Source organism: Microtus pennsylvanicus, chromosome 14 (assembly GCF_037038515.1).
Source record: "Microtus pennsylvanicus isolate mMicPen1 chromosome 14, mMicPen1.hap1, whole genome shotgun sequence".
NCBI lineage: Eukaryota > Metazoa > Chordata > Mammalia > Rodentia > Cricetidae > Microtus > Microtus pennsylvanicus.
This window is the reverse complement of record NC_134592.1, coordinates 13340305-13367682: the sequence shown is the minus strand read 5'-3', so window position 1 is coordinate 13367682 and position 27378 is coordinate 13340305. Positions and strand designations below refer to the sequence as shown.

The 27378-nt window shown below is 48.6% G+C and overlaps 1 protein-coding gene across 2 annotated transcripts in view; it reads left to right on the top strand.

The window, feature by feature from the left end:
• Positions 1 to 12263: 12263 nt before the first annotated feature.
• Positions 12264 to 27378, top strand: part of Tunar (transmembrane neural differentiation associated intracellular calcium regulator) — a 47262-nt gene continuing 32147 nt past the window's right edge. Inside the window, exons 1-2 of one of the 2 annotated variants that reach the window (XM_075948106.1) lie at positions 12264 to 12492; positions 12771 to 13086. In XM_075948106.1, the coding sequence (XP_075804221.1) occupies positions 13075 to 13086 (12 nt within the window). In that variant the 5' untranslated portion in view covers positions 12264 to 12492; positions 12771 to 13074. Of the gene's footprint in view, positions 12493 to 12675; positions 13087 to 27378 lie in introns of those variants that run through there. The other variant, XM_075948105.1, reaches the window with a different exon arrangement.

The following is a 27378-nucleotide window of genomic DNA, read 5'->3' as shown; positions in this document are numbered from 1 at the left end:
GTCTTTTCAAATAGTGTTATTTCCTGGTGATTAAGCATTCAAATATATGAGCCTATTGGGCCATTCTTATTCAAATCACCGAACCTGTGTTTCTGTAAGTAATAAAACACCTATGAAATTCATTGCTTTATCAAGTTCGACTTTGGTGATACATGTACTTTGGTCTGTCGTAGGCTCCCTATCTGAAGAGAGTAGATTTATAATACCTGTGAGTGTACGTGTGTGTGTGTGTGTGTGTGTGTGTGTGTGTTGCATAACAGAAGATCACTAGGCTAGCACAATGGAGATTGGATTGGAGGCCAAGAGGTTAGATGCTGAAGCATCAGACGAGGAAGCCCGAGTGTCTGAGATAAAGTTGGGGCAATGAGAATGGGATGAGGGTTGCCCGTGAAGTCTAGAAGGCCACAAACAAGGACACTCACTGAAGAAGGGAGAATATTCAATATACTTCCCTGCCTTCCCTAGTCCTCATTTTAGCATCTACTGAGGCTCCTCTTTGGTCCATAGGGTCAAATTTAATTTTTCAAGTGCATTTCCCCAAGGAAATAGTAGAATAAATGGAGGAACCTACTGAAGGTGTATAACTCTGTTCCTCTAGTACAGCTTTTACTCTTCTGCTGAGTGTGGAGGCCTAAACTCCATCATGAAGCTGATCAGGGTCTTGTTCCTGTGGGTATGGTGACCTTGAGGTCATAACTATCCCCTTCTTTTCCACCCAGTAAACGAGCCATAACGGATCCATGCAGAATCATGAAACTGCATGGTTTATGGCATGAAATGTATCCCACAAAATATGTTTTGAGAGTCCACAAAGCAGGTTCCATAGGAAAAGGTTAATCACAGTGATGTTTCACAGTTTCCATGTCTGCTCCTGTAGAGGTTAAAGGGTCCACAGGAAAGACCAGAGGAAGGAGGCTGAAATGATCACGTGTGCCTTCTGGAGGAGGGCGTGGCTGGAGCTGTGTGCCTCTGAGAATAGAAAGATTACCTCAGCAAGGTGAAAACCAGAGGGACAGCTGCAAGGCAGGACGACAGTAGGGTCATTTACTAGAACCAAATGGTGGGATGCTGGAGAGACTCTGAGATGTCCCCAAGGACCCAGATTCTCAGGCTTCATATTTTTGTCAAACCCTCTTCTCTCGATTGCAGTCACGATCTATGGTTTGCTCTTAACCAATAAAGCATAGCAAAGGTGAGAGGGTGCCATGCTGGCAATCAGATTATGTAAGATTATGGCTTCATCTTCCCAGCAGACTCTTTTTATTGCCTTCTCAACTTGCACAGTTTGCAAGCCGATGGAGAGGCCCACATGGCAAGGCACTGAAAGTGGCCTCTAGCCAAAAGTCAGCTGGGAAATGCTGAAGCAAGTTCAGCTTCCCTCGGGGAACTCCACTGTGCCAATGGTGGCATGAGCAATTAGCTGAGGTGGATATGAGCCCAGCGAGCCCTCTGCTGGGGTCCCAGCCCTGGCTGGCTTGCTTGACAGAAAACCCAACAAATATGGGTCTCTGTTTCTAACACAATAACCGTGTGATAATAAAGTGTGTGTGTTGAGAGACAAGCCAGAGAAATGGCTGTGTGAGCAGGAGGACCGAAAGTTAATCCTCAATATCCATATGAAAAACCCTATTATCCCAGCCTGGGGAGGTAGAGAAAGGTGGACCCCTGTGATACACAGGCAGGTCAGCCTAATTGTTGACCTCCAGGTTCATTAGAGACCCTATCTCAACAAATGAGGTGGAGTGAGTTTGAACAAGACACACATCAGCATTTGGCCTTCCTGTTCATGTACACACATGTGCACCCCCATACCTGCACAGAAAATGTGTGTTGTGGCTACCAGCAAAAGCTAACCGATACATTGACTTCAGATGTGTCCTGACCACCTCTGACTGAACGTTCTTCTCTGTAAGTGGTGTATATGTGGCCCACCTCTTGGGTTTGGTTAAGGAATTCAATAAAACAAGTCGGGGAGTGTCAACATTTTGCAAAGTTTATGGCAGGTGTTCAATCTATGGTCACTACAGCTATTGTCACCTCCCACCCCAAATAAAGGAAAAGCAATTGCAATAGGTTTTAAAATAAGTTGTGTATGTTCTGCCACCAATTGGGGGATACTCATGGCTTTATCGGCTCCTCCTAGATATTACACTCCAGGACAGGGGGAATCATTGCTAAATGCTCTAGCATCTCACAGGCTCTGACTCTGCACCAATCACAATCTAACCCCATCCTCCAAAGAATCCCCAGCGTCCTTGTAAAACAGGACAATTCATCCTTTGTCAGGGAAGAGAAGGGCGGCTCCGAGTTGGTTCTCAAGTCAGCATTCCCAAGTCAATGTCTTTGTTTAGAACACTGCACTTTTTTTCACACCTCTATCCTACTCAGCTTTCAACACAGCAGCTGGTGGATGCTAGTCACTTCGAAGCTGCGAGACAGAATGAGGAGAGTGAGCATATTCTCTACTGCATTTCCAGAGAAGTTTGGCTGAGCCAACAGAGTTGGAGTCTTTGGGACAGATTTCCTTGTATTCGTGCTGTCTGTTTTCTTTCTCTTTTTTGCTCTGTATTAATTCAGCCATCATCCATCACTGCCTGTTGCGTCTCACATTCCTCTCCTTCTATAGTTTCCCCAGCCATCTGAGCGAGCATGGGTGAGCGTGCATGCACACACAGCATGATTTCCCCTTCTGAATTAGTGACTGAGCATGGATGAGTGTGTATACACACCCCTGCACAGATATACCCCCACCCTGTTTCTGAATTAGTAACACTGTGACAGAAAAGTAGAGACCCCATCACACACTTCATTTTTGTGAGTTTCCTGTTCATCTACCTTTTCTGTTCTCAAGGACTGTACACTGTCAGACAAGCTTCTGTGACCCATGGTTAGCAAGGGGTCCCCAGAAGGACTTTGAATGACTGGCATGAAGAAGAAACTGATGGAAACATACCATTTTGGTATGCTCCCTCTCTCCTTCCTTCCTTCCTTCCTTCCTTCCTTCCTTCCTTCCTTCCTTCCTTCCTTCCTTCCTCTCTCCCTTCCTCCCTTCCTCCCTCCCTTCTCTCTCTCTCTCTCTCTCTCTCTCTCTCTCTCTCTCTCTCTCTCTCTCTCTCTCTCTCTCCCTCTCTCTCCATGTATTTGTGTGTGTGTGTGAGTTCATATTAGGGGGTGCAGAAATTGAGTGCCTTCCTCACTTTCTATCCACCTTACTTTTTAGGCAGGGTTTCTCACTGACCCAAAAATCACTGATTCAGCTAGATTATCTGGCCACTGAGCCCCTGGGATCCTCCTGCCTCTGCCCTACTTCCCCACTTGTTTGGGACTGCAGGATTGCCCCATCATTTCTGGCTTTTTATGTATACTGGGAATCCGAACTTGGGTTTCCATGTTTGTAGAGCAAGTACCTTATCTACGGAGCCATTTACCCAGTGCTGCTTTGGACATGTATTGTCTTTAAAAAAAATTCACAACTATTTACCTATTTAATTTATTTGTGTGCACACTTACACACACACACACACACACACACACACACACACACACACACACAGGCATGTACCGCAGTCCACATGTTGAGGTCACAGGATAGTCTGTAGGAATCAGTTCTCTCCTTTTACCATGTGGGGCTTGGAATCAAAGCCAGGTTGTCAGACTCGGCAGCAAGCACCTTCACCCACTGAACCATCTTGTGAGCTCCTGACATGAACCTAAATGGTCTCTGAAACATAGTACATTCCATTGATGCATCTACCAACCTTCCTTACAATCAAAACTGATGGTAGAGGAAATAAGGTTGGAGAAGAAATGGAAAAAAATTATTTTTTGTCCAAAAGCAGCTGTGATGACACAGTGTTCTGAGCGGGAGAGCTCTGAAGTGACAGAGACTGGACAGGACAGAAGGATGGACTTTCAGCCTCAGGGTTTTTGTTTGCTTTCCATTGTTGTGGTTTGCTCTGTTGTTGTTGTTTTCCTCAGAAAAAAGAGAGGTTCTTCTCCAAAGGTCTTCATTTACACCTGAGTGGTGGAAGGTGCAGGATTTTATAGATGATTCCCCGACTTGTAGGGCAATGGTATAAGATGTTTGCTATTAGTATGCAATTGATAACTGCTCAATGTCTGACATAGGCCTCTGATACATTAGGATATGGTAGATGAGATGGTCTTGGGCTCTAGAGGTTGCCATATTTCCATCTCTCAAACAGCTCATGGAATGTACCTGCTTGTGAACTGTAGGCTGAGGTGAAAGGGGCTGCTGCCACAGAACTGTGGCTCAATTCATGTTGGAGATGACGGTGATGGTGATGATGATGAGGGTAACTGATGTTGGAGATGACAGTGATGGTGATGATAAAGGTAGCTGATGATGGAGATGATAATGATGAAGGTAGCTGATGATGGAGATGATGGTGATGGTGATGATGATGACGGTAACTGATGATGGAGATGCAGTGATGGTGATGATGATGAGGGTAATTGATGTTGGAGATGACGGTGATGGTGATGATGAAGGTAACTGATGATGGAGATGAAGGTGAGGATAACTGATGTTGGAGAAGACGGTGATGGTGATGATGATGAGGGTAATTGATGTTGGAGATGACGGTGATGGTGATGATGATGGAAATTGATGTTGGAGATGAACGGTGATGGCGATGATGATGAAGGTAACTGATGATGGAGATGATGATGATGAAGGTAACTGATGATGGAGATGACGGTGATGGTGATGATGATGACAGTAACTGATGATGGAGATGATGGTGATGGTGATGATGATGAAGGTAACTGATGATGGAGATGATGGTGATGGTGATGATGATGAGGGTAACTGATGGTAGAGATGATGGTGATGGTGATGATAAAGGTAACTGATGATGGAGATGAAGGTGAGGGTAACTAATGTTGGAGAAGACGGTGATGGTGATGATGATGAGGGTAATTGATGTTGGAGATGACGGTGATGGTGATGATGATGACAGTAACTGATGATGGAGATGATGGTGATGGTGATGATGATGAGGGTAATTGATGTTGGAGATGACGGTGATGGTGATGATGATGACAGTAACTGATGATGGAGATGATGGTGATGGTGATGATGATGAAGGTAACTGATGATGGAGATGATGGTGATGGTGATGATGACGGAAACTGATGTTGGAGATGAACGGTGATGGCGATGATGATGAAGGTAACTGATGATGGAGATGATGATGATGAAGGTAACTGATGATGGAGATGACGGTGATGGTGATGATGATGACAGTAACTGATGATGAAGATGATGGTGATGGTGATGATGATGAGGGTAACTGATGATAGAGATGATGGTGATGGTGATGATGACGGAAACTGATGTTGGAGATGAACGGTGATGGCGATGATGATGAAGGTAACTGATGATGGAGATGATGATGATGAAGGTAACTGATGATGGAGATGATGATGATGAAGGTAACTGATGATGGAGATGATGATGATGAAGGTAACTGATGATGGAGATGATGATGATGAAGGTAACTGATGATGGAGATGATGATGATGGCGATGATGATGAAGGTAACTGATGATGGAGATGATGATGATGGTGATGATGATGAGGGTAACTGATGAGGGACCCCAGCAGGGGACTCACATCCTGATCTCAGGCCTCAGCCTTCTTTCCTTGGTGATGTATCTTTGGCAGTTTTCTAGAATAGGTTATCTGTATAATCACCCTCGCTGCCCAATGTTCTTCCTGTGTCTCCTGAGACACCAGCTTTCGTAGCAATCCAGATTCCCTCCCTCTGTTATCACTCAAGGAATCTGTCCCTGGGATCTCAAGGTGGAATGTGTATGCAGAGCCTCTAATGGGGTAAGCTGGTTGCTGACTGGTTAGAATAAATAAAGCCATTGTAAAGACCATAAATGTAAAACCAGGATAAAGAAACGTTGCCTTCCCAGTACTCAAGACATCTCTTCTGCAAGCACAAGTAAGGTGATGGGTGGAAGCTCCTGTCAGTGGCCCCAGATGGTCAGCTGGGCATGTGTGGTGGAGGGAGCAGACAGCTCTGCTGAGTGGCTTCAGGTCATATGTCAGCTCACGGCGTGTTGTCTCGTTGTAACAATGGCCCCCCATCATCGGAGAGCATGAGTCAGGTTTTGGAGCAATCAACATTATGGACAGCTGAGTCTGATAGGAAAGACCAGGGAGTGTGACGGCCTTCACATTTCTAGCAATTTTACGGAAATGCCCATTTTATGAAACAATCTCCCAGCAGACCTGCATTTACTATGGTAATATTATTCCCTGGAATGGAATAATGAGTGTGGTGTGTACACAGTAATTAATTTCACAATTTTTTTTTCCAATTTAACCTCAAGAGCCCAAACCCAGCAAGTCAGCTTTGGAGAATCATAAATAAAGTCCCCAGGAAGGGGCTTTGTTTGAAAGTAAGTTTGTAAGTGGCAACAAGGCTATTGTTCTTTGGTCCCTCACACCACACGTTATCATGAGAGAGAGAAAAAAGCAGAAAAAATAAGAAGCAACTTTCATTTAGGAATGTAAGGTTGTCCAATCTCTGGTTTTGGGATATGTAGCCATGAAGAAGGCAGAAAGGGGGTGTGTCCTGTAACGAAGCTGGCAGAAGCCAGAGAGGAAGGAGAAGCTAGAGGTGACGTGCCAGCTCTGAGATGAGATAATCGCTGTCACAGAAGAATGGGGAATAGAAAATACTGGTGTGTCTGACTTAGCGAGCCTCTGCAAAGACATTTGGAGATGCTTTTCTCGGCACTTGATCTGAGTCGCTCTGGGTGGAAGCCCCTGGTTGTGTACAATTCTAACAATGCCTTAGATAGCATTAAGATTTCTCCTAGCTAGAGAACAAGCCATACCTTTGGCTTAAGTAGGTACTGAGTATGAGTAGGTACAAAGGCCTGAGAATGGACGCCTTTGTTTCTGAATAGAAGGAAAACCCCACCTGGGGGCATCCGGAGGACCAAACACCTTGCCAGCACCTGGAAATAGCATGGCAAGAATAACTCAAGCTGCAAAGCAGACTAAGCTCATTCCTGCTGCCGCTTTAGTTTGATGAGGGAGAGGAATCAATTCTCAAAGTAGCGAGGACTGTAGAAATATTGGTACCTCGAATGCGCTGCAGCGTGGGTGGGATAGAGCCGCTTAGGGACCGGAAGGCAGGTCTGTGCACACAGAGACAGCACAAGCAAGTCTAATCAATTCAGCCTGTGCCAATGTTCTTCACGGAGGGACATTCTCCATTGCTGGTTGGGAAGTCTCTGCACCCACCATAGATTACGGCAGGAGACATTTGCCCTTGCTACCATCACACCACACTGTTTTCCGGCCTGTCTGAGACAGAGAGACTTGACCTGTCTTGTATTCAATCCAGCTAAGCGGGGAGCAAAATGACCATGGACTTTGGGTTCTCCTCCGAGAGATCCCATTAATAGCATTGGGAGTCAGCCTCCCTGAATCAATGAGCCTGGCTGTGTATTGCATTTGTTTTTGACATTTCCAAATCACCATTGAAATCTGTTCAAGCTGTCCGGGGTCCAGAGAGCCAAGCCTCCAAGGGCAAATGCTCTGTCCAGTGCAGAGTCTGGTAGTTTGCTGAATGATGTCCTGAAAATCCCAACAGAAGCCCAATGAACTGACTTCCCCAACACAAAATCTAACCCCTTGTAAACACATGTAAAGTGGAACACATCAGGAGGGGGGAATGCGAATTAAATAATCCCACACTAGCTCCAAATAGAGTATATTAAGGTTTTTCTTTATTAAAAGGGAAACTCCTGGAACAGGAATGGGGGTCCAACATCCAGGTGTGGAGCATAGGAAGAGAGGGGGCGAGTGGACAGGCTGTGGCTTTTGCTACCCAAAGCCATGTCTCAACCTTGTCCAGCCTCTCAAAGGCCATTAGCTAATGGAGGTTCCCCATCACTTCCCCCTTTTGTCTAAATAAGAGAGTTCCAAACCCAATACAAAACTATATACAATAAAAACAGATATCAAGTATAAAAATTAGAATTGCAACCAGCATAAACAATATTAAACAAAGAACATATGCTAAATGTTTCAATAATCATTTTATCCTTAAAGAGTCTAAGTCTTGTATTAGAAATGGCTTGGCTAAATCATAAGAGGAAAGTAACTACAACTATCTAATCTTTAACCCCATCGAAGGCCTGAGAAAGGAGATGATATTACTTGAGTAAGCAGGAAGTGCAATCAAGCAGCTTCCAAAATGTACAGTAGATGACTGACTACCTGGGCAATCACCCAAAGTCTCATTTGCAATGTTCAAACAACCAACTTTGGCTAAGGCCTAAAGTAACTGACAGACCATTTTCAGAGGCAGGAAAAAATTTCAAAACTGCCTTTCCCTGTCTTGGCAAAGCTTGGCAGTCTTTTTTCTTGTATCCTGCTTGTCCAGTCTGGACACCGTGCATTTTGTCAGTGGTCAAGGCATGGTCAGTTCCTTGCCCAATGGCTAGTTTTACATAGAAGAAAACAAGCTCCAAGTAGAGTGTCTTTGGTGCTTAACATTCTCTCGGGAATAGATCGGTGATGCCAGGAGCAATTGTGTCTCACGTCAGAACCCTAAGCTATTTAAGTGTCATGTTTTAGAGTTTCACATGGGACCATCACCTGAGCCACCTGGGTATAACGATGGCACAGAAAGCAGGAAGCAAGAGCCAGTGCACTTGCCGTTAGACATCAGATACTGGTTTGGGAAGCAACAGGACCTCCTGAGGGTGCTCTCTAGTGGGGCTACTTACCTTTTAACTCTCATGATGACCAGACAGCAAGAACACCTGAACACCTGAAATGAAGCTGGACTCTCGCAGTCTCTATGGCCGTTCTCTTGGTGCCTTCTCAATATGTCACAATTTATTAGATCTGTCTTTGATCGCAAAATCGCAGGTAACAGGAAACTCGCTACCTACCAAGACAGCTCATCTGGTGTTGGGCTTCTCTTACCTGGGGCTAGGTAGTAATAAGTCTCCATACCCTGCTTTATCACATAAGCAAACAGGCAGCTGTGAACCCATATAATGGTTAACAAAGGTTGCTTGCTGAGCTGGATTTTGTCCGTAAAATATAATTTGCCCATCACTGATCTAGTATGAAAGTGCTCTTCCTTGTTCTGAAGAAATTTAACCATGTCTTTGGTGTTCTGGACTGACCTGTAGGGGTCATGTAGATCTGGCAAGACAGTCCCTGGAAGTTGGTGGCACCTCTTTCTGAGCATCTTTCCTTTCACCTACTGCCTTGGCTGGTCCCAGTATCCGTTCCAGATCTTTCTTACCTCTGCAATGAAGTCTAGCGGTTAATTGCTTAACTGCAAAGGAAGGACATAGAACCCACCATTTCCTTTCCTATGAAACGCTGGTGTCTTTCTGCTTCCTCTCCTCCTCCTGGTCAAGTCTCATCACTTCCCACACTGGTCCACGTTCTATGAGTCAAGGTGCTGCAGCTGTGTGGACGGGCCCTGCTGGTCACCCTACATTTCTGGCTAGCACATGCTCTGTTCATCTCCCTGTAGCCTTTATCCCACAGAAGCTGAAGTTGTGGGGACAGCAAGGAAGACACAGGAAGATCATTTGGAAAGGGCAGTCCCGCACTACCCGGGAAGAAGCATGGAATCAAGTTTGGACTCTACCCTGGGACTGACTGTGAGACTCAGGTATTTATTCATCCTCTTACATGTGTGACAGAAGCCAGTGCAACAGGGACACGAAAGCTTCAAGATTTATGAGCACTGGAGAAAGTCGTTAACAGGTGGATATTATGATCTTGCAGGTTTGTTTTAATTATTTATGATCATTGCACACACATATAGTACCTGGGGTGACTTTTGATGCTTGCATGCGTGACATCTGCATCTAATAAGAATATCCACTACATCAAACATTTGTTTGTGTGTGTGTGTTCTGTGTGTGTTAAAACATGTTTGAAATTCTTTATCAAGGCACACATGCTCAGCAGACTGAGATGGGAGGTGTGAGAGTTTTAGGCCAGTCTGGAATATATAGAAAGACCCTGTCAAATGAAAGAAAAAAGAAAGGAAGGAAGGAGAGAAGGAAGGATCAGTTCACATTCTTTTCCTCATATTTTGAGATATGCATCGTGATATTGTTATGCGTAACCACTCAGCTGTGTGGCAGAACCCTGGCAATTCTTCCTCCTGACTGTAGCTTTGAACCTGGAGACTTTCCTCAGCCTGTTCTCTCCTGCCCCTGTCTGCTATGCACTCCTGCATTCTCTATTTCTATGAGATCAGCATCTCTAGATGCTACACAATGTGTGACTAGCTATGTGTGGTGGTTGATTGAATCTGGACTCAACTAAAAGGTAGGCCTCTGGGTCGTCCTGCGAGGAATTTTCCCAATCTGATTATTTGAAGTGGAAAGATCTATTCTAAACGTTAGTGGCCCATTCTGTTTTTATTGTTCTGAGCTTGTCTGTTTTGTTGTTTTTTGCTTTTTGCTTTTTAACCCCTTGCCTGACTTGCCTTCTCTCTTGTTGGCAAGTTCATCTACTTTATTGCTGGCTCTGCCACATCCTTCACTGATATTAGGACCCAGCTTTGGCTCCCAGTGTGGACTAAAGGTCAACCCTCCGGAAACCTTTGGGACCTTCAGCACCAGCTTAGGAATGACAGCAGCTTTCTCTAGGGAAAAAATAACAATGCCGTCTGAGGTCCCTGCCTGGCTTCTGCTTGGAAGACCTAGCAGGGGATTCGACAATATAGATGAATAAATAAATGGAGAAAAGGCCAAAATTGCAGACCATCACTACCAAGGAAAGCCTCAGAGACCCCTCCTCCATCCCACACTCTCAAAGTCTTCCAAGAGGGAGTGTCTCCATGCTCCGGAGATACCGGACACCATGTGGGTCCCGAGAAGGTGTGATTCTCTATAAGGTCTGTCTTCTGCTTCTGCTTCTCATTCACACCAGCCAGGAAGAGAATAGCAGTCTGGAAAGAGTGAGGGATGGAGCTGGGACTGGTCCTCTGGAGAGGTGGCAGGAGCGCCTGTCCTGGTGGGAAGGGAAAGGATGTCCCCACGTGTGCATGCTTTTCAGATATGGAGGAGTCCTTGCACCCAGCTGCTGCCCCGGTGCTGGTGGAGGTGGTGGTGGTGGTGGTGGTGGTGGTGGTGGTGGTGAGATCTGAGAATCTGCTCACCACAGGGTCTAGGTTCTACTTCGAAGGTACCCACTGCATTTGGCTGTTTGTCCCCTGAACCTCAGAAACCGTGGTCCCAGCCTGCTTTGACAAGGACTCTTTTTGGTCCCAGCCTGCTTTGACTCTTTTTGAGCCGTGGGGGTGTATTTTGGAGAGGTTCTGGAGAACCAGAAGATGTACTGTACACCTTACAGAAAATGTGTGCTCACATTCATGTACCCCAAGGACCCGTTTAACTGTGGCCTTTTGGGACGAAGACTCCATTTTAGTGAGGATGTTAAGTTACTTTGCCACTTCCTATAAACTGTAAACAATTGGACGCACCACGGCTTGAAGCCCATTCTAGCCTGAGAGGCAGCGAATCTACAAAGAGGAAGGCACCTGGAGGCAGATTTTTGAGTTCCTGCAACTAGACACCAGGTGCGTTGGCAGGGAGTCATGGGGCTGGAGACAGAGCGGTTACTAACCTAGCAGACATCCTCTGGTTCTCGGAGAGGTAGGAGGAGCTCAGAACCAAGAGATAGCGACCAGAGCTTCCATGATGAGGACAGAGCAAGAGCAGATGTCCAGGAAGGAGAGAAGGAGGCCAGGAAAGGGGAGGCACCTTTCTTACCCAAGTCCCTAGGTCCACAAGTACTCCACGTGGGTGGGGGCGTCTCACACACACCACGCGCCCCCAGCCACATTCGCTGGCTCATCTCTGCATTCCTATAGGCGTCAGGCCTCCATGGGCCACGTCGCCGCCACCTGCTGCTGTGAACCCAGCACTGGGGAACGTGCATTATTATCATTTTCCCTCCATCCACCCTCACCCAGGAGGTCCCTGATACACCGGACCAGGCTGAGGCCAGGTCTTCCCCGGCCCACTCCCCAGCAGCGACGTAGAGGTAGAGGGAGGAGCTCTGGCCGGCAACACTAGCCTTCCCCTGCCCCCTCCCCCACCGAAGCTCCCCTCCTCTCCCTCTTCGTTCCCCTCCCTACTCTTCCCCTCCCCTCTGCCGCAGCCCAGCTCCTAGCGCGTCAGCGTGGGCTTCCCGGAGCGAGTCGCTAGGTAACAGGGCTGGCTCCGCAGACCAGGGCCAGGGAAGCCCGCGCGCGTCGTCAGCATCAGCGGGGCGGGGGACTCACTGAACCTCCCCTGTCGGGGTCTGCAGACCCCCCGGGCTGGCTAGCGGTCCCCTACCTGGATGCCTTAAGGGTGCTGATCACCGTTGTCGAGCTACCCCTCTCCTGCGGGGACCCCGACGTCGCCGCCCCCTCCGACTCCCTAGCTGGTGTGCACCACTCTCAGTGCGGCCAGGTGGGCGACCCTCGGCTGCGGTTGCAGTGGTGGCCAGTAAGCTGCGATCTGGGGCCGGGTGGGACTACGCCACTATCGGGGCGTCTCGGGCCACCGCGGCCGGCAGACCGGCCATGTGCTAAAGTTTCTGGGGCTCGACTGGCCAGCGGGTGCACGGCGCGGGGCGCAGAGCGCGGTGGGTGGGGCGCGCGGTGCTGCCCGCCCCTGGCCCAGCAGGGCGCAGCTCTGTGCGCTCTCACGCTTTCTTTCTCTCCTTTCCCGGGCGCTGCTGTCCTCAGAGATCTTCCTCCGAGCCCAGGCGCGGGGCATGAGGAGCCCCCAAGTATCGCCTGCAGACAACCCAGCCACGCGCACACCTCGCCAGCCGCTGACGGGGACATGAGCAGTTCGATCCAGCTCTGGTGCCTGGTGGCCAGCCTCAGCCGGCAGAGGCCAATGGGTCCTTGCTGCCTGGGAGAATGAGGCAGGAACCCGCGGCCACCTCTCTCTCCTCCTTCTCGCCTTCCTCTGGCTCCCGCGCCCCGGGCCCGGGCCAGGCTGTGGCTCTGCTGCGTGCCCTGCGCGCCCCCCACCTGCCTCCGGATGCTCTTCTCGGTAAGCCAGGCCCTTAGCCTCGGGAACAAAGCCCCTTCGCAGGGCTCGGAAGCAGCCTCCAAGCCCCCTCTCCATTCACCACCCAGTGCCTGGAATTTGTCCCCAAACCCTACCTGAGTCTGAACTGCCAAGGTGCCTTCAAGACCCGATGTTTCCCTGGGCTATCTGGGAGACAGCAGCGGGCTTGCAGGCAAGCAAGAGACCTGTTTGGTCTAGATAAGCATCTATGTGTGAAACCTAGATTCGGACTTAGTCACTTGGGGGACCCTGATGTTTGGTAGGTGTCCAGGCATTGCTGGATGGTGTATCTTCAAACCGCTCCAAGGAAAACAGGTTCTCATTCTCAGTATTTCAGATCAGGAAACTGAGGCCCAGAGTGATTGGATATGCTAATCAAGGTCACGAGGTGGAAAGCAAGGTGCTCACCACCTCATCACACTGATCCTTTTGTCACAAACACGCCTGTCTCATTCCCTCCACTAGCTGCTCCCGCCTCAAGAGCCTCTGCATGTGTGTGAAAAGACGCCTTCCAATGACGGCTGAGACGGGATAAATTGCTAGTAGAATGCATTTTCCATTCACCCCTTCATCTAATGCTGCCAATCATGACGTGTGGTAACTGTGAAGCGTCCTCTTAGTTCAGTTGGGGGTACGTTGTGTGTGTGTCTCGGGGGGGGGGGGGGGGGGATCAATACATTTCCTTGTGCTTTCTTTCCCGGCTGTTTTCCAGGGCTCTTGAAGGATGGAGAGGGGTTTCAGTTATTCCTATGCGTGTTTTTCTGTGCTGGGTGCGCAAGCAAGTTCAGCCTCACTGGGCATCCTTAGACTTTCTCCTGGGCAAGACCCAGCAGCAGCAGCACCTGGGCTGGTTGTGCAAATATTAGAGATAGCGAATTTGCAGGAGCTGGGGGCTGATTCCGTATGGCCAGAAGGCAGAGGCCACCTGGGTCCTGACTCATAGTTGCCGTGGATCTGTGTGTCAGCAGAACTTTACACTTCTGGGCCCAGAGGGAGATGGGACAGGCCTTGACACAGACATGAGGCTCTCTGCTTGCCCAGCCTCCCTGACATGCAGCCTGTGACTCTTTCCCTAAGTGCATGTAGGCAATCCTAACCAAGGAGGCCATGGGAAATCGTTTGGTCTTTGTCTGAACATCTGTTTAAGGTGTTGAGTATTTAAGTCACCTGTCACCTCCATGTGGAAAGTGATGGTGTTGCGCAGGGGAAGACCCTTTGCCCCAGGGACCTCAGTGTCTGTGTTAACAGAAGAATCTGGGCTGGGTTGAATGTCTCAGATCCCTCCAAGGTCCGGGACTCTGGGTCCGAGAACTAGCGGGTCACAAGCCTAAACTAGGCTTTGGGAGGCCCATCTGTCACAGACATAGGAACTGAATAGATTGTTGATTTCCAAGAAGAGGATTTGGTGCTCAAAGAGCAATGCCAGTCAGGTTCAGCCAAAGGAGGTGATGCCCCTGCTTCAGTGGATTATTTATTGGGCCAAAACATAGTGGCTATAAAACGTTCCAAGTTGCCAGACTGGGGTTATGGAATAGGTTAGGCATTTCAATTGGAGAGATGGCTTTGGCTGCTTGAACTGATCAAATTCAATGTATCACCTTGACACACAGCGGGCTGGGAAGCAGCATGGCTAACAAGCCTTGCTGCCCTCTGGAAAAAAAAATCAGCTACATTTTGTAAGTGAATCCAAGCCTGAGCCATCAGCGAGTAACCAGTCGGGAATGGTTTGGTCTCCTGCCTCTTCTCTCTGGCGATTATGTTAGTACCAGGCGGAGTCCGCCGAGTGCTCTCATAGAGACTGTGAGGAGAAAGGTGGCCAGCGAGGGCGTTCAGACCCTCACTTAATTTTATTTTATTTGGGGCCTCTTATTAGAGCTGAATGCCTCAAGTTGACCTATGGGCCGTTAATGGGTTGTCGCCAGTCTTTTAAAGTTGTAGATTAATGAGCCTTTTAAAGCAGTACCGAATCCCAAGTCAAACGGACACATGCCACCTTTTCCCCGAAACTCTGTGCCCAGCAGGGTTTGGTGGCCATTTGAAACTCACGAAGCCAGAAAAGAAGCTTCCTTTCTTTTTGGCATGCTCATGGGGTTGTTGAAGAGAAAACAATGCTTCTTGGTGGTGGTATTAATCTCCCAGAATTGTGTGTTTTAGGTCCTCGTGATTAATGGGTACAGTTTTGAATAAAAAATGGATACAGAGAAACTATCTTCATTAAGTTGCTCCTGAAGATGACAACGTAATTATGAAATAACGATTTTTGGATCATATATCATACTGCTAGCACCCAAAACTGGGTTACACGATACACCATTGATCCCCATTCTGATATTTAATTTTTAATCCATCAGTTTTCTCACATCTTTGGGGCTTTCCCCTGCACACACATGCACAACGCCCTGAAAATGAACAATGCAGAATAGATTTCCTCCTTTTCAGTTTTGCTTGGTGAAACCCACTCTCTCTCTAGAAGGTCTCAAAACCTGAATTCTTCCACACAGTACCTAGGCTGGCCTCTGGCTAAGATGCATCTGAGGTGCCTAGATTTCTGTGGGAGGGCGAAGGCTATGAAGGGTGCATAAATAAATAACAAGGAAAAGGTGATTCCTCTGTGGGCTTACCCTGTTGGATTGGGAGTGAGGCTGTTGGCTTTGATGGTGGGACATGTTCAGCACGGTGGGGTCTCTGAGGTGTTCCATTCTATACAGTGATTGTCACTAAGGATAGTTGCATGGACAGACCATAGAAGGTGTTCGAGAAAAGGAAGTGGCTGGGAAACTAGCTCTCCTGCTTGTTAACATGACTTCGTGCTTTGGGACAGTTTACTCCCACTCTCTGGGTCTGGGCTCCGCTCTGTATGACGGGGCTTTATGTTTGCATATAAATGTGTATGGTTAGTAACAACCGGTATCTTTCAACTCTGAACTCGAAGAATCCTTAGAGTTTGCCCACAGCTGGTTATTAATAGATCCAGAATGCTGTGTACACCCAGATTATGTAACGCATTCAATTAGACATCCGTAGATACAATGAAGACCCGGTCACTTTGAAAGACGTGTTTTGTTGGCTTAGGTCAAGCCTCAGTGCCCTGCGTACACGACGGAACTCCTATCCTGAAAGACACGTACCTGTTTCCCTCAGGGGCTTCGCTTGAACACATCCGAGAACATTGGAATGAGCCGTGACCCTCTCTGGGATCCATGTGGCAGGAGACACAAGAAGGGTTATATAATTTGGGTCAGTGGGGTAGGAAGAACATGACGTCCTAGCTGCAGAGCTTCAAAGTCAAGGGACTTAGGGATTTTGCCTCGTTCTCAGGCTATTCCTGGAAGGTAAGGAGGGAAGATTGTAATTACTGCTTGCGTTTGTTTTGAAAATGGAAAGTACTTAATTAGAGCCCTGAACTCAGTGGAAGGTTCAAAGTGGCAGGGAACAGTAGCTGGGGACCTCCGCCAGCTTCTTCCTGCAGTCAGTCCTCCTGTGTCTGGTAGGTAGGTAGCATGTTGTCTGGGGCAGGGGGAGGGGGAGGGTCAAGGCCTCCTGTGAAGTCACTTTCACCTAGAGCGAGAGAAAGCAGCCACCTGACCCGAAGCATCTTGTCCCTTACGGAGTGGTTATTGTCCACCTTGTGTGTTAGATGAGGAAGCTGCGCTCTAAGAGCTGATAACCCTTCAGAACTTACAGAGGTATCAAAGTGGCACAGCCGGGCGTGATACTGAGCGCCCTGCAAGGGTTTAAGCCACCCCACACCGTCACTTCTGTCCTCTGCTGCCGCAGAGTGTCTGCTAACCAAAGTGCGTCCTTCCTCCCAAAGTTTTAAATAATGCCACTGTACTAAAAAAAGCTTATGGAAGATTTGACGTGGAGACCATATGGAGTGATTCAGCTATTGATAGAACTCTTGCATTGTACTTTTTTTTTTAAAAAAAAAGAAAGAAAAAGGACATCAGATTTCTTTTAAGCACATAAAATCGAATACATGTGTCCCCAAAGAGGGTCAGAACTAAGCCAGGTGTGACCTGGAAAAGGTTGGTGTTAGCCGTTCTTCGGGGAGAGCTAAAATAACTCCATCAGGTTCCATATGCCCCTGGGGTGCCGTGGGAAGTGATAGGCAGGATGACACCCCAGTCCCTTTAGAAGACACCTCAAGCCCATACCTGCTGACAAGGGACACAGAATCAAAGTTGCATAACAGACACTTTCAAAGGTCGGTTTTTCCTCCCCCACCCCAGGGTGCCAGCGAGCTAATCCTCCCAAATAGCACAAGCAGGGGATAGATGTGAGGATTTTAAAGTTCACTCCCAGTGCTGAGGAGGCTCAGGACTTAAGAGTGTGTGGGTTCTGAAGGGGTTCAGGATGCCTGTGGGGTGGAAGTCTAAGATGGCCTTGGAGGCTCAGCCAGGCTATGGTCCTAACGCTCTTTGCTCCTGGGTTTGCAGAACTTCTTCAGATCAGCCCTTCCCAGGACCCAAGACTTCCAGGTCGTATTTGCAGCCCACAATTTATGGAGAATAAAGAGAGGTCATTGAACACGTAGTAGCTGGCTACATGGCTTCACATTCTAGGAATGAAACTTGTCCTGGTTATTTTCTCTAGCAGCTGAATGTCCAGTTCCAATGTCAGCTTTGCCTATGTCTTCCTAGTGATGTCTTAGCAAATAGAACCCCCGCCCCTTCCACCTCTTTGCACTGCCAATCTCTGGTGCCAAAAGCCTTAAGTTTCATGATAGGTGATTCATGGGGGTAGGTGGGGGAGGCAACAGAATGAGTTAGAAAACTTGGTGGTGATTCATCTGTGATCTGTACCATACCAGCAGCCTCCTGGTGCTAAGCATGGAGTTCTTATTCATAAGTGAGGCTTCCCAGTGCTTGTTCCCAGTAAGACCCAGAGAGTCCAAACTTTGAGAGAACAGATGGGTGCTTGGTAGCCTCAGTGAGATTTCTAGTATGTGTGACTATTAAGACAGATGACCGTGGTTTTCTGGGGTTAAAGGCCGTATCTGCTCAAGCACCTCCTGTTAGAGAGGTGTGTATTAGTACTTGATGCATTGGTGTGATGGAAACCCGAATCTCAAGGTCAGGAGGTGGTGGTGTTTATGAGGGTCAATGGATTCCCTAGTGGGTTTTGTTTCTTAATAATTTGATCTGCCACGAGCTGCTGTGTGCGCCTCATTTAGCATCAGGAAGCTAAGAAGCAAGCAGGGAATGCCCAGAGCGTTTTCCCATCAGCCCCCATTCTCGGCCTGGATCTGCTAATATAATCTGGGGATTCACCGATGCCACATGCTCCACCCAGCTGCAGAGAAGCCAGTGGGGTCCAGATTGGCTTTGACACATCTCCGCCCACTTGGGGTTCTCTGACTTCCTTAATTCAGAAAGTGGATGATCATGATGGTCATTGTCTTTTAATGGTGGAAAAATGACAGCGCTTGGGTTTTTAAGGAAAGCATCACACGCGAGCTTAAAATGATTTGTGAATGTAGGGTCTTCCCTTTCGCTTGCTTTATTGACTACTTCTAAAACAGTAAGCCCTGCTCTTTGGTGCTAAAATCTGAACGGAGACAGAGACGTGCAAAACCGACATCCCGGGCCTTCCGTCTGAGACAAGAGTGGAAAAATCCACCTGCTTTCTGAAAGGGAGAGCTGGAGGCTGCTCCTCCGTCACTCGTACCGCAAGATCAACATCGCCTCTGTCCAGAAAGTCCCTGTGGGTGCAGTTTTGACACTCAGGCCTGCTGGAGGACACCCCCGTGGCACCTCCTGGAGCTACAGTGTCCATCTGTGTGGGCCTGGCACCATTGATTGCCTCACCAGTGATGTGCCCCACTCCAGCCTGAAGTCTGGACCACGCCATCTTCTTCCGCTCAGACACTTGCCAGTTGTCAGTGGTTTTACCATCACCTAGTATGCACAGACCCTGTTTGATGGCGAGGCTACCATGGTAGACACATAGAGCTTCTGTGTGTTGTGTCCTGCTACTGCCCCTGTGAGCCTGGGACATCGCCCCTCCCCTTTGTCAGGGAAGCCATCTAAAGCCTGGAGGGCTTAGCTGTCACACAGGACCTGGAGGCAGGTTGGTGAGAGCAAGTGGCCCTGGGGGCAGTCAGTGGTGTGCTTGTGAGCCCTGCTTCTCTCCCCTAGGTGCCCCGGGAAGAGCCAGCACTCCACTCTGGTTCTCCACTTGCTTCTCTAGCCATCTAGGCCAGCAGGCTGTCCCTGCCCAGTCGTTTTTGAAATGGGATCAGGTATCCGGTCTATGCAGGCTCCGGAGTGCTTATTAAAATGCAGATTATTTGGCTTTGCCGCACATCTGTTGAATCGGAACCTCTGAGGGACCGACTGTGTTGTTTCTAACACAGTTTCCAGGTCAGTGTCATCTTGGGCGCTATGAAACTCCAGGCTGTTGCCTGTCACAGGAGTGGTCACTAGAGGCCATTTCTGCCCCAAATGTTCCTCCAGGGACAACCTCCCCTGCATGGGATCATCCCGCCACACCTCTGCGACCCTTGCGCTGGTTCCCTCACAGCCATTCTCCCTGCTCTCTCTCTGCCCACTACAGACATCTGTGGGACACTCGGTGGACTCAGGGAGTGCCAGTGCTGGCTGTGTCCCCGTAGATCCCTGCACCATCTGGTCTTGGGTCTCAGCTGCTCTCCCACTCCTTTCTAGCCTCTTGGCCTCTCGGCCAGGCTTCAATCTACCCATTTGCCCAGGTGTGCCCTCTGAGAACCTTGGGCCTGGGCGGTAGGCTTATCTTACAAGAAGTGCCATCTTCTACCCCACTGTTGGAAAATCCACAGAACCTTTTCTCTTCCACCCTGGGGATGAGCCTCAACTTCTGGGGTCATCATCCCAGCTGAAGCTGACTTCAAAGTGGCTCTCTAATTTCCGGCATGGTGTTATAGGATGACTCATCGGTACTGGGTACAGGGCTGGACTGCCAATGTGGTTCTAGCAGTGTCTTTCAGCAGGAGTTTCTAGAAATAGATTGTGTCTCTCTTGGGCTAGACTGTCTCTTCAGCTACCTTAGACCCCGGCGGTCCCATCCTCGCTCTCCTTCCCACACTCACAGATCACTTGCTATAGCCGTGATATTGCGTTAGCCTGGATATAGTCTGAAGTTTTAAGTCAGCCGTCTCTGGTTTTCATACAGGTCATCAGGGTATCTCTCTGGCTTCTTTTGTCTTCTCTGACCAAGAACGAGCTCCCACAGTTCATTCGTCACAAGGGACCCTTCTGGGGCCTTGACTGAGCAACTAATCAACACTCAGACTCACTACTTGGTGACCCTGTCAGAGACTGAACTCAGAGGTGATCTGAGCTTGTGATTGGGAAGGTGGAGTCTTTGGGATGGAGCGTGTGGCTATCACATGGAACTAGGGTTTGGAGCCTGGAAGCTAGCCTACCCATTCAGCAGCGGACCATCCCCCAAAAGGCCACAGACACATCTGACCCTTCCACTCCACCTCATGCCCATGCTTTTCCTTAACTTAAGAATGTGTGTGTGTGTGTGTGTGTGTGTGTGTGTGTGTGTGTGTGTGAGTGGAGGCCAGACAACAGCCTCAGGAGTCTTTCTTCAGAAGCTGCCCACCTTGTGTTTCGGGACATATCTCTCTCATGAGGAAACTAGGCTAGTCTGGCTGACCAGTGAGCTCCAGGAAGCTACCTGTCTCTGCATCCCCAACACAGGGATTACAGGTCTGTGCCATCACGCTGGCTTTTCTATGACTGCTAGGGATCCAGTTGTGTCCCCATACCAGCTCAACAAGTACTTCGCTGACTGAGTCATTACCTCAGCCCCTTATTGTATTTATTTACTGAATATATTGCTGGGTTTTATTATGACAGTTTCATGCATGTACATCATGTGTTCTGTTCATAGTCTTAACTCCCAGTTCCTTCTCTTGTCTTTCTTCTTTCTCTCTCACTCCACCTCTCCTCACGGTAGTCCCATGTATACTTTGATGCTACGTGTGTGTGTGTGTGTGTGTGTGTGTGTGCACTTATCTCGAGATTCCGCATAAGAAAGAAAGTGTGTGAGATTTGTCTTCCTGAGTCTGGCTTATTCCCCTTAACTTAATGATCTCCAGTAACATCCATTTTCCTGCAAATGATGCAATTTCATTCTTTATGGTGGAATAGAATTCTGATTTCTTGACCCTTCCCTTAGGTGAGAGGCTTCTGAGCTGGTTCTGTATCCTGGCTGTTATGTGTGGTGGTGCAGAAAGCAGGGGTGGACGTGTGTCTCTGTGGTATGTCAAATTAGAATCCTTTGTCGACACACCCAGGACGAGTGGAGCTGCATCAGATGGACATTCCTAGCACTGGTCTTGTCTGGGTGCATTCTCCTTGCTTGTGCTGAAAGGCCAGAGGCCCAATGCTATGAAGGATGAAGGCAAATGAGGTGATGTCTCCTTTCAACAAACCCAGGGACCATTTGGAAAAACCTGATATGTAATTACCTGTAGCTTGAATGGCTGGGATGCCTGGAGCGGGCCGAGATGGGGAGTATAGGCTGTCTGGGGAGGATGAGAGATGAGCTCAAGTCTGTCAGGCAGAGAGGAGGTGGAAAGGGCGTTTCTGGTTGGAAGAATGGTGAGAGTGAAAATAGTGAGGCCTCAGGGCTGGGGGGAGGGGCAAGTATACTGTAGGCTGTAGTGCTGGGCCAAGGCTGCACTGCAAGGAAGTAGTGAGGCCTTGGGGCTGGGGGAGGGGACAGTCCTGTGTTCATGGAAGTGGGTCTTGAATGCCAATTGAAAGGGTATTCGCTATCTTATAGGTGATAGGGAGCCATAAGAGGTATTTGAGGAAGAGTGTGGGTTTTACAACAATGGATGGTGTTCCCAATCCTTGATTTTCTGCAGTCTAAGTACAGAACAGCAAAGACGTGTGGAATGTTGAAGGAAATCCATCACACAGCAGTGGACTTGCCTGTCAGCTGTGATCATCAGCACTGCTCCTCTCTTGCACTGTTTGTTCCCATTGGCTGATCTTCCAGGAAGGTCCTGCTGTCCAGACTCTGCCTCCATTGACCTTGCTGGGGTTTGCAGCGAAAGCCAGGTAGACGCTGGCTGCAGCCCTGACTGCCCAACTCTTGTGGACATTGGCCAGCAGGAAATGGAGTGGGCAGTGTCCCAGTCTGATTCACTGAGCCATGGGGCTCCCCGTGTCTTTGCAAATGCATTCAGGATGCTTCTGGCCTGAAAACGGCCTCCTGGACCCACATCCACAGTTGAGAGAATCCAGGCCACCAGCATCCTGGAGCTTTGCACTGGCGGTGGCTACGGACAGTGCAAAGAGAGGGTCAGTGTCCACAGCTATTAAGTAAGCAAATGATTTGAAGTAGACCGTGCTCAGCGGGGTGGGTGACTTTCGCAGAGCTGGCTGAAAAGTTGGGACAGGAAGAATTATTTCCCAGGATCACAGGTGGTTACACTCAACTACTTATTTTCATCTCCCCCCCAAAAGTCTCCCCTACTAGCCAGTGTACAAATCACTTGGCATTTTCTGGGGAGTAGGGCCCTGGAAGAGAGGCTTCTTCAAGACAGGTTGACAACCTTGCCATGCCAAGAATAGCAGGCGTGTACAGAGGTGCCCTCTGTAGGGTTCCCACCCCCGCTGTCAACCTAGAGAAAGGAATACGGCCATAATCAACCACAGGCGCTCAACAAGCTAAAGACCAGAGATAGGGAGAAACCAGCTCAAGTTTACTATGAATAGGAGGGGACCCAGTCACTCTGCAGCCGCCATGGTTGTTGAGGGTGGCTAGGATACAGAGCTCATTTGTGTCCTCCTGAAAATAGGCAGCTGTGCTCACGTGACCATACTGCCCATGCGTTCTGAAATTCCCATTCCTTTCCTTCCTCGTGGAACTTACCCCAAATCTCGGGCTCGCTGACCCCGTATTTGCCCCTTGGTTTCTGAAGCTCATATGGATCTTTAATGAGAGCAAAGAGAAGAACCAGTTATCAAAGCAGAACTGGATGCCAGAATCCCTGTGTCTGAGAAAAGATGGGTTTGTGCCCTGTGTTGTAGATCTGGGGGTGGGGAGTGTCTCAGGTTGCATCATTGGGTTTTGGCGCAGCCTTGCACCCTGGCTGTCAGAGCCCCTACACCAACCTTGATATCTGCCTGAATTATTTCTGGTCATCACCCTCAAAGGCTACCTTCCTTCTCCGAGTCCCTGTTCTCTGGATCCCCAGTACCTGGGACAAATTTGAATCATGCCTTCAGCAATTGTTGCACACAGCGTATGACTGAGCGAAAGGTGCTAGGCTTTGTAGCCTCTCAGCTGGGATTTCTCAGTGGCCTGGATCTCTGTACTGCCTTGTACCTTCTCAGATACATCCTCCCAAGTGTGGGAGCAGTGGGTGTCTGTACTGACAGCTGACTACAGTCAAAGCTCATGGCTTCACCAGGCACGGCTGTACCTACAGCTTCTGCCCACCCAGTGTCCATCCCCAGTGCTTCAGAACGTGAAGGGATTGTTGGTAAAGCTTTCCTAGGCCATGATCCCCAAACTTGGCCAATCTCTGTGGTGAGCCCGTCGGCTGCTGCAGTTCTGCGCACCAGTTTGCATGTCTCTGAGTGGTGCCGGTTTGCCAACGTTATCGATTCCTGTTTTAGAGAAAGGAGAGCGGAGTTACTGAAATCCTAGCCTCTTGGGGTAGAAACCCTGAGAGAATTAAGGGTAGTAAGGCAGTTGCAAAACCCATGTTAGTGTCAGGCAGGCTTTTAGGGTGGCTATGGTTAAGATTATTTTAGCTACACATGATGGAACATGACTTCAGTCTCAGTGCGGGGGAGGTGGAGGGAGGAGGGTTAGGAGTTCAAGGTCACTTATGACTACAGAGTGAGTTTAAAGGCAGTCTGGGATACATGAGATTCTGTCTCAGAAAAATTAAATAAATAAATGAGCAAGAAAATAGAAAGGCATTTTGAATGTCTTTCATAAGCTGCTTTTTCTGGGCAAGAAGCTCCCAGCCACTCCCTAGATTTCCTTCCACTTGGCTGGCGGCTCCTCTACCTGAAGTCCCACATTCGGAGTGACAGCTCCCCAGCAAGATTCTTCACGCTGTCACAACCCCTTCCACGGCTCTGCACCTGTTGCCTGCAGCTGTTCCCAGGGAGAAAGCTGAAGCCTTGCACAGATCTGGGTTTAAGTCCAACTCCATCCTCTCGCTCTCTGTCCGTTTCCTGGACAACCTCCATAGCTGTTACAAGCATTGTTTCCTCCTCTGCAAACAGGGCAATAACGGCCATGGGTGAAAGGCATAGACTTTCTATATAGCTGCTCATGGGTGCAGAGCTGTGCTGGTTAAACTGGCAACCTGACATAGCCTAGAATCACCAGAGAAGAGTCTCCATGAGGAATTACCGAGATCAGGTTGGCCTATGGGCACGCCTTTGGAGAACTTCCTTGATTGTTAATTGACATGGGAATACCCAGCCCACTGTGGGCAGCGCTATTCCCTAGGCATGGGGTCCAGAACAGAGAGAAGGCTAGCTAAGAGCAAGCAAGCAAAAATCTGTTTATTCTCTGTTTGCTATTAGCTATCAGACGCAGTATGACTAGCTGTTTGGGTTCTTGTTTTGACTTCTTTGAAGTGATGGGCTCTGATGTGAAATTATACCTCAAAGCCTTTCTTCTCAAAACTCTTGTTGTTGGGGTATTTGTCATTGAAACACAAATGAAACTAGAACAGGACCCACTGACAAAGTACGTGGTTATTTTTGCTAGTGCTCCTGCTTCACAGATGAAAAACTAGGGCTTAGGGAGTGTTTATTTCTGCCTGAAGAAAATGTCTCCAAAATGGTGGGTTTTGCCTCTAGTAAGCGCCTGGTTTGTTCAGATAGGTAGTTCTTGCTAGGACACCGTGAGAGATTATACTCAGGCTGAGGCTGGGGCTGGAACCATCTGAAAGGCCTCCTCATTCACTGGCCTGGTGCTTAGGCTTGGAAGAGGTGCACAGTCCAAGATGAGGGCTGATGCGGGGTGTCAGCATGTGGATGGGGACCCTCCTCCTCCATCACTCTGTGGCCATTCTATGTTCCTTAGCATCGGGGCAGGCAGGATATCTGTGCTTCCCACAGGTAGCTGATGTGCTGGGGTGGGGTTGGAGTAGGGGCAGAAGATAGTTTTAGAAGTCGTGTGCCATCACCTCTGACACATGTTTAGAAACAAGTCCCTAGTACTTGGAGAAAAAAGAGCAGTTAGACTCCATCTTTTGAGTAGGGTAGTGGAGAAGGACTTGGAACACGATTTTGGGCTACAACGGAGAGCTTTGGTGATGCATGTGGCAGACCATGTCACTGGAGTGCTGTAAACATCTGCATTGTGGTCAGGGTGCTACCTTTTTAGGTGAGAGAGCTCTTGGTCCAGCCCTGGTACCAACCACCCTCCTCATCCTGGCTCTTCATCTCTTTTTCCTCAGCCGACAGTCACAGCTGTCCTCTTCTAGGGCCTGAAGACTTTGTCTTCATACAGGTTCTCTCTCTCTCTCCACCCTCCACCGTGTGTGTTGTAATTCATGTTTAATTTATGTGACACATGCATTAATATAAGGAGGAATATTCTAATGTGCTATATTAAAACACTTTCTCCTACCCTAAAACTTGTGTGTGTGTGTGTGTGTGTGTGCGCACATGCGCACACACACGTTTGCATAGGAGTGTTACATTTTTTCTTTTGATTTGCAAGAAACAGTACGTTTTTGTGGGCAGTGGGCACTGTGCCTACCACAGCTAATGGAGAGAGGAGTCAGAACTGCCCCCTTTCCCCCATCTCCTCCCACTTCCTTCTGCCCTCCTGGTCCCTACTGCTGGCCATACTCCTCTTCCAGCCTGAATCTTCTAAGTCCTTCTCTGCATCATTGAGCAAGCCCCCATCCGTTCCCAGCACCCAGAGCCTCCTCTCTGTAGGTCCTTTACTGGGGACAGTCCTGGCTTTGCTAAAAACTGTCTCCCTTGGCTTTTGGCTGGTCTCTGAGAGCAGAGCCCTAACAGGCCCTCTCTCATTTTCCCTAAAAGACAATGGAGAATGGGCATTCTGTTGGATCTCCCTGTCTTTGGCGACACACATCCCCAACCAGGTTCTGATTTTATGGTCCCCTTATCTGTTTTGTACTAACAGCTGCTCCGTGACAGGGTCTTTCACAGGGGCTGCCTGAACCCTGTCCTCAGAGACTCCGTGTCAGAAAGGCAAACAAGAAAACCCAACAGACCAATGGCTGCAGGCGACAGAGGAGTTTTGATATGAAATTGGCATTTCATGAATTCAAAGCAATATGTTCAGTCTGTTTGCATGAGAGGGGACGGAATGGTAACCAGCCACTCCTCTGAGGAAGATCAGGTGCTCTCTGTCCCCACCACAGGGCACTGCTGTCTCCTATGCCCCCCATTCTCCCAGCTTTGACTTTCTGTTTCTCCTCTGAACAGATACGCAAATAACAGTCACCCTGTAATGGTAGCATTAGCCCTGCATCTTCATGGCCTCATGGCTCATTCAGCCTCCCTAGACACATTGGTTCCTATATAAGATGGTGGCCTGCCTGGTCCACGAAGCTACAGATAGTCACCGGGTGCCATGGTGGGGAGAGCTATCTCCTGGGGCTGTAAAGATAATGTGTTCCCTAGGAAGGGCATAGAGGGTGGGGAGTTGAAGGTGGCATATTCTCTGTCTCAGGACTGCTTCCTGGCAGCTGCTAAGCTGCTTGCTGTATGCATTCTTGAGAAACCAGCCTACGATTTTAATATTACCATATGATAAATGATTTAAAGACTAGGAAGACCCTGATACTAGGATTTGCCAGAGTAATTCTTTTTAAATAGTTAGCGAAGTTAATTAGTCATTAAGTACTGCCCTTATTTTTCTTGTTTTTTTTTTTCTATCCCAGCTAAGGCTTTGGTTGTAGACCCAAGTGAATTGTGTTTGTGGGCTTGCCTTGTAGACTGAAGGCTTTCAGAGTCCTGGAGGTCACTCAGCTTAAAGTCCAGCCATTGACAGCAAAAAGAAGAGTTGTCCAGAGCTGGCCAAGGCTGGATTGTAGGGAAGCAACACCGACGGTGTGTTGTTTAGGAAGATATCCTCTGGCAATGTGAGAGACGAGTGTTTGGAATGCTCTCTCCGTTACTCACCTCTGAGTCAGAGAATGCAGGCTGAGCCAGGCTTGGTGGTGCACACCTGTAATCCAAGCCCTCGAGAGGCTGAATCAAGACGATTGCTGCACGTCTGAGGTCATCCTGGGCTGTATAGCAAAACATCGTCCCAAACAGA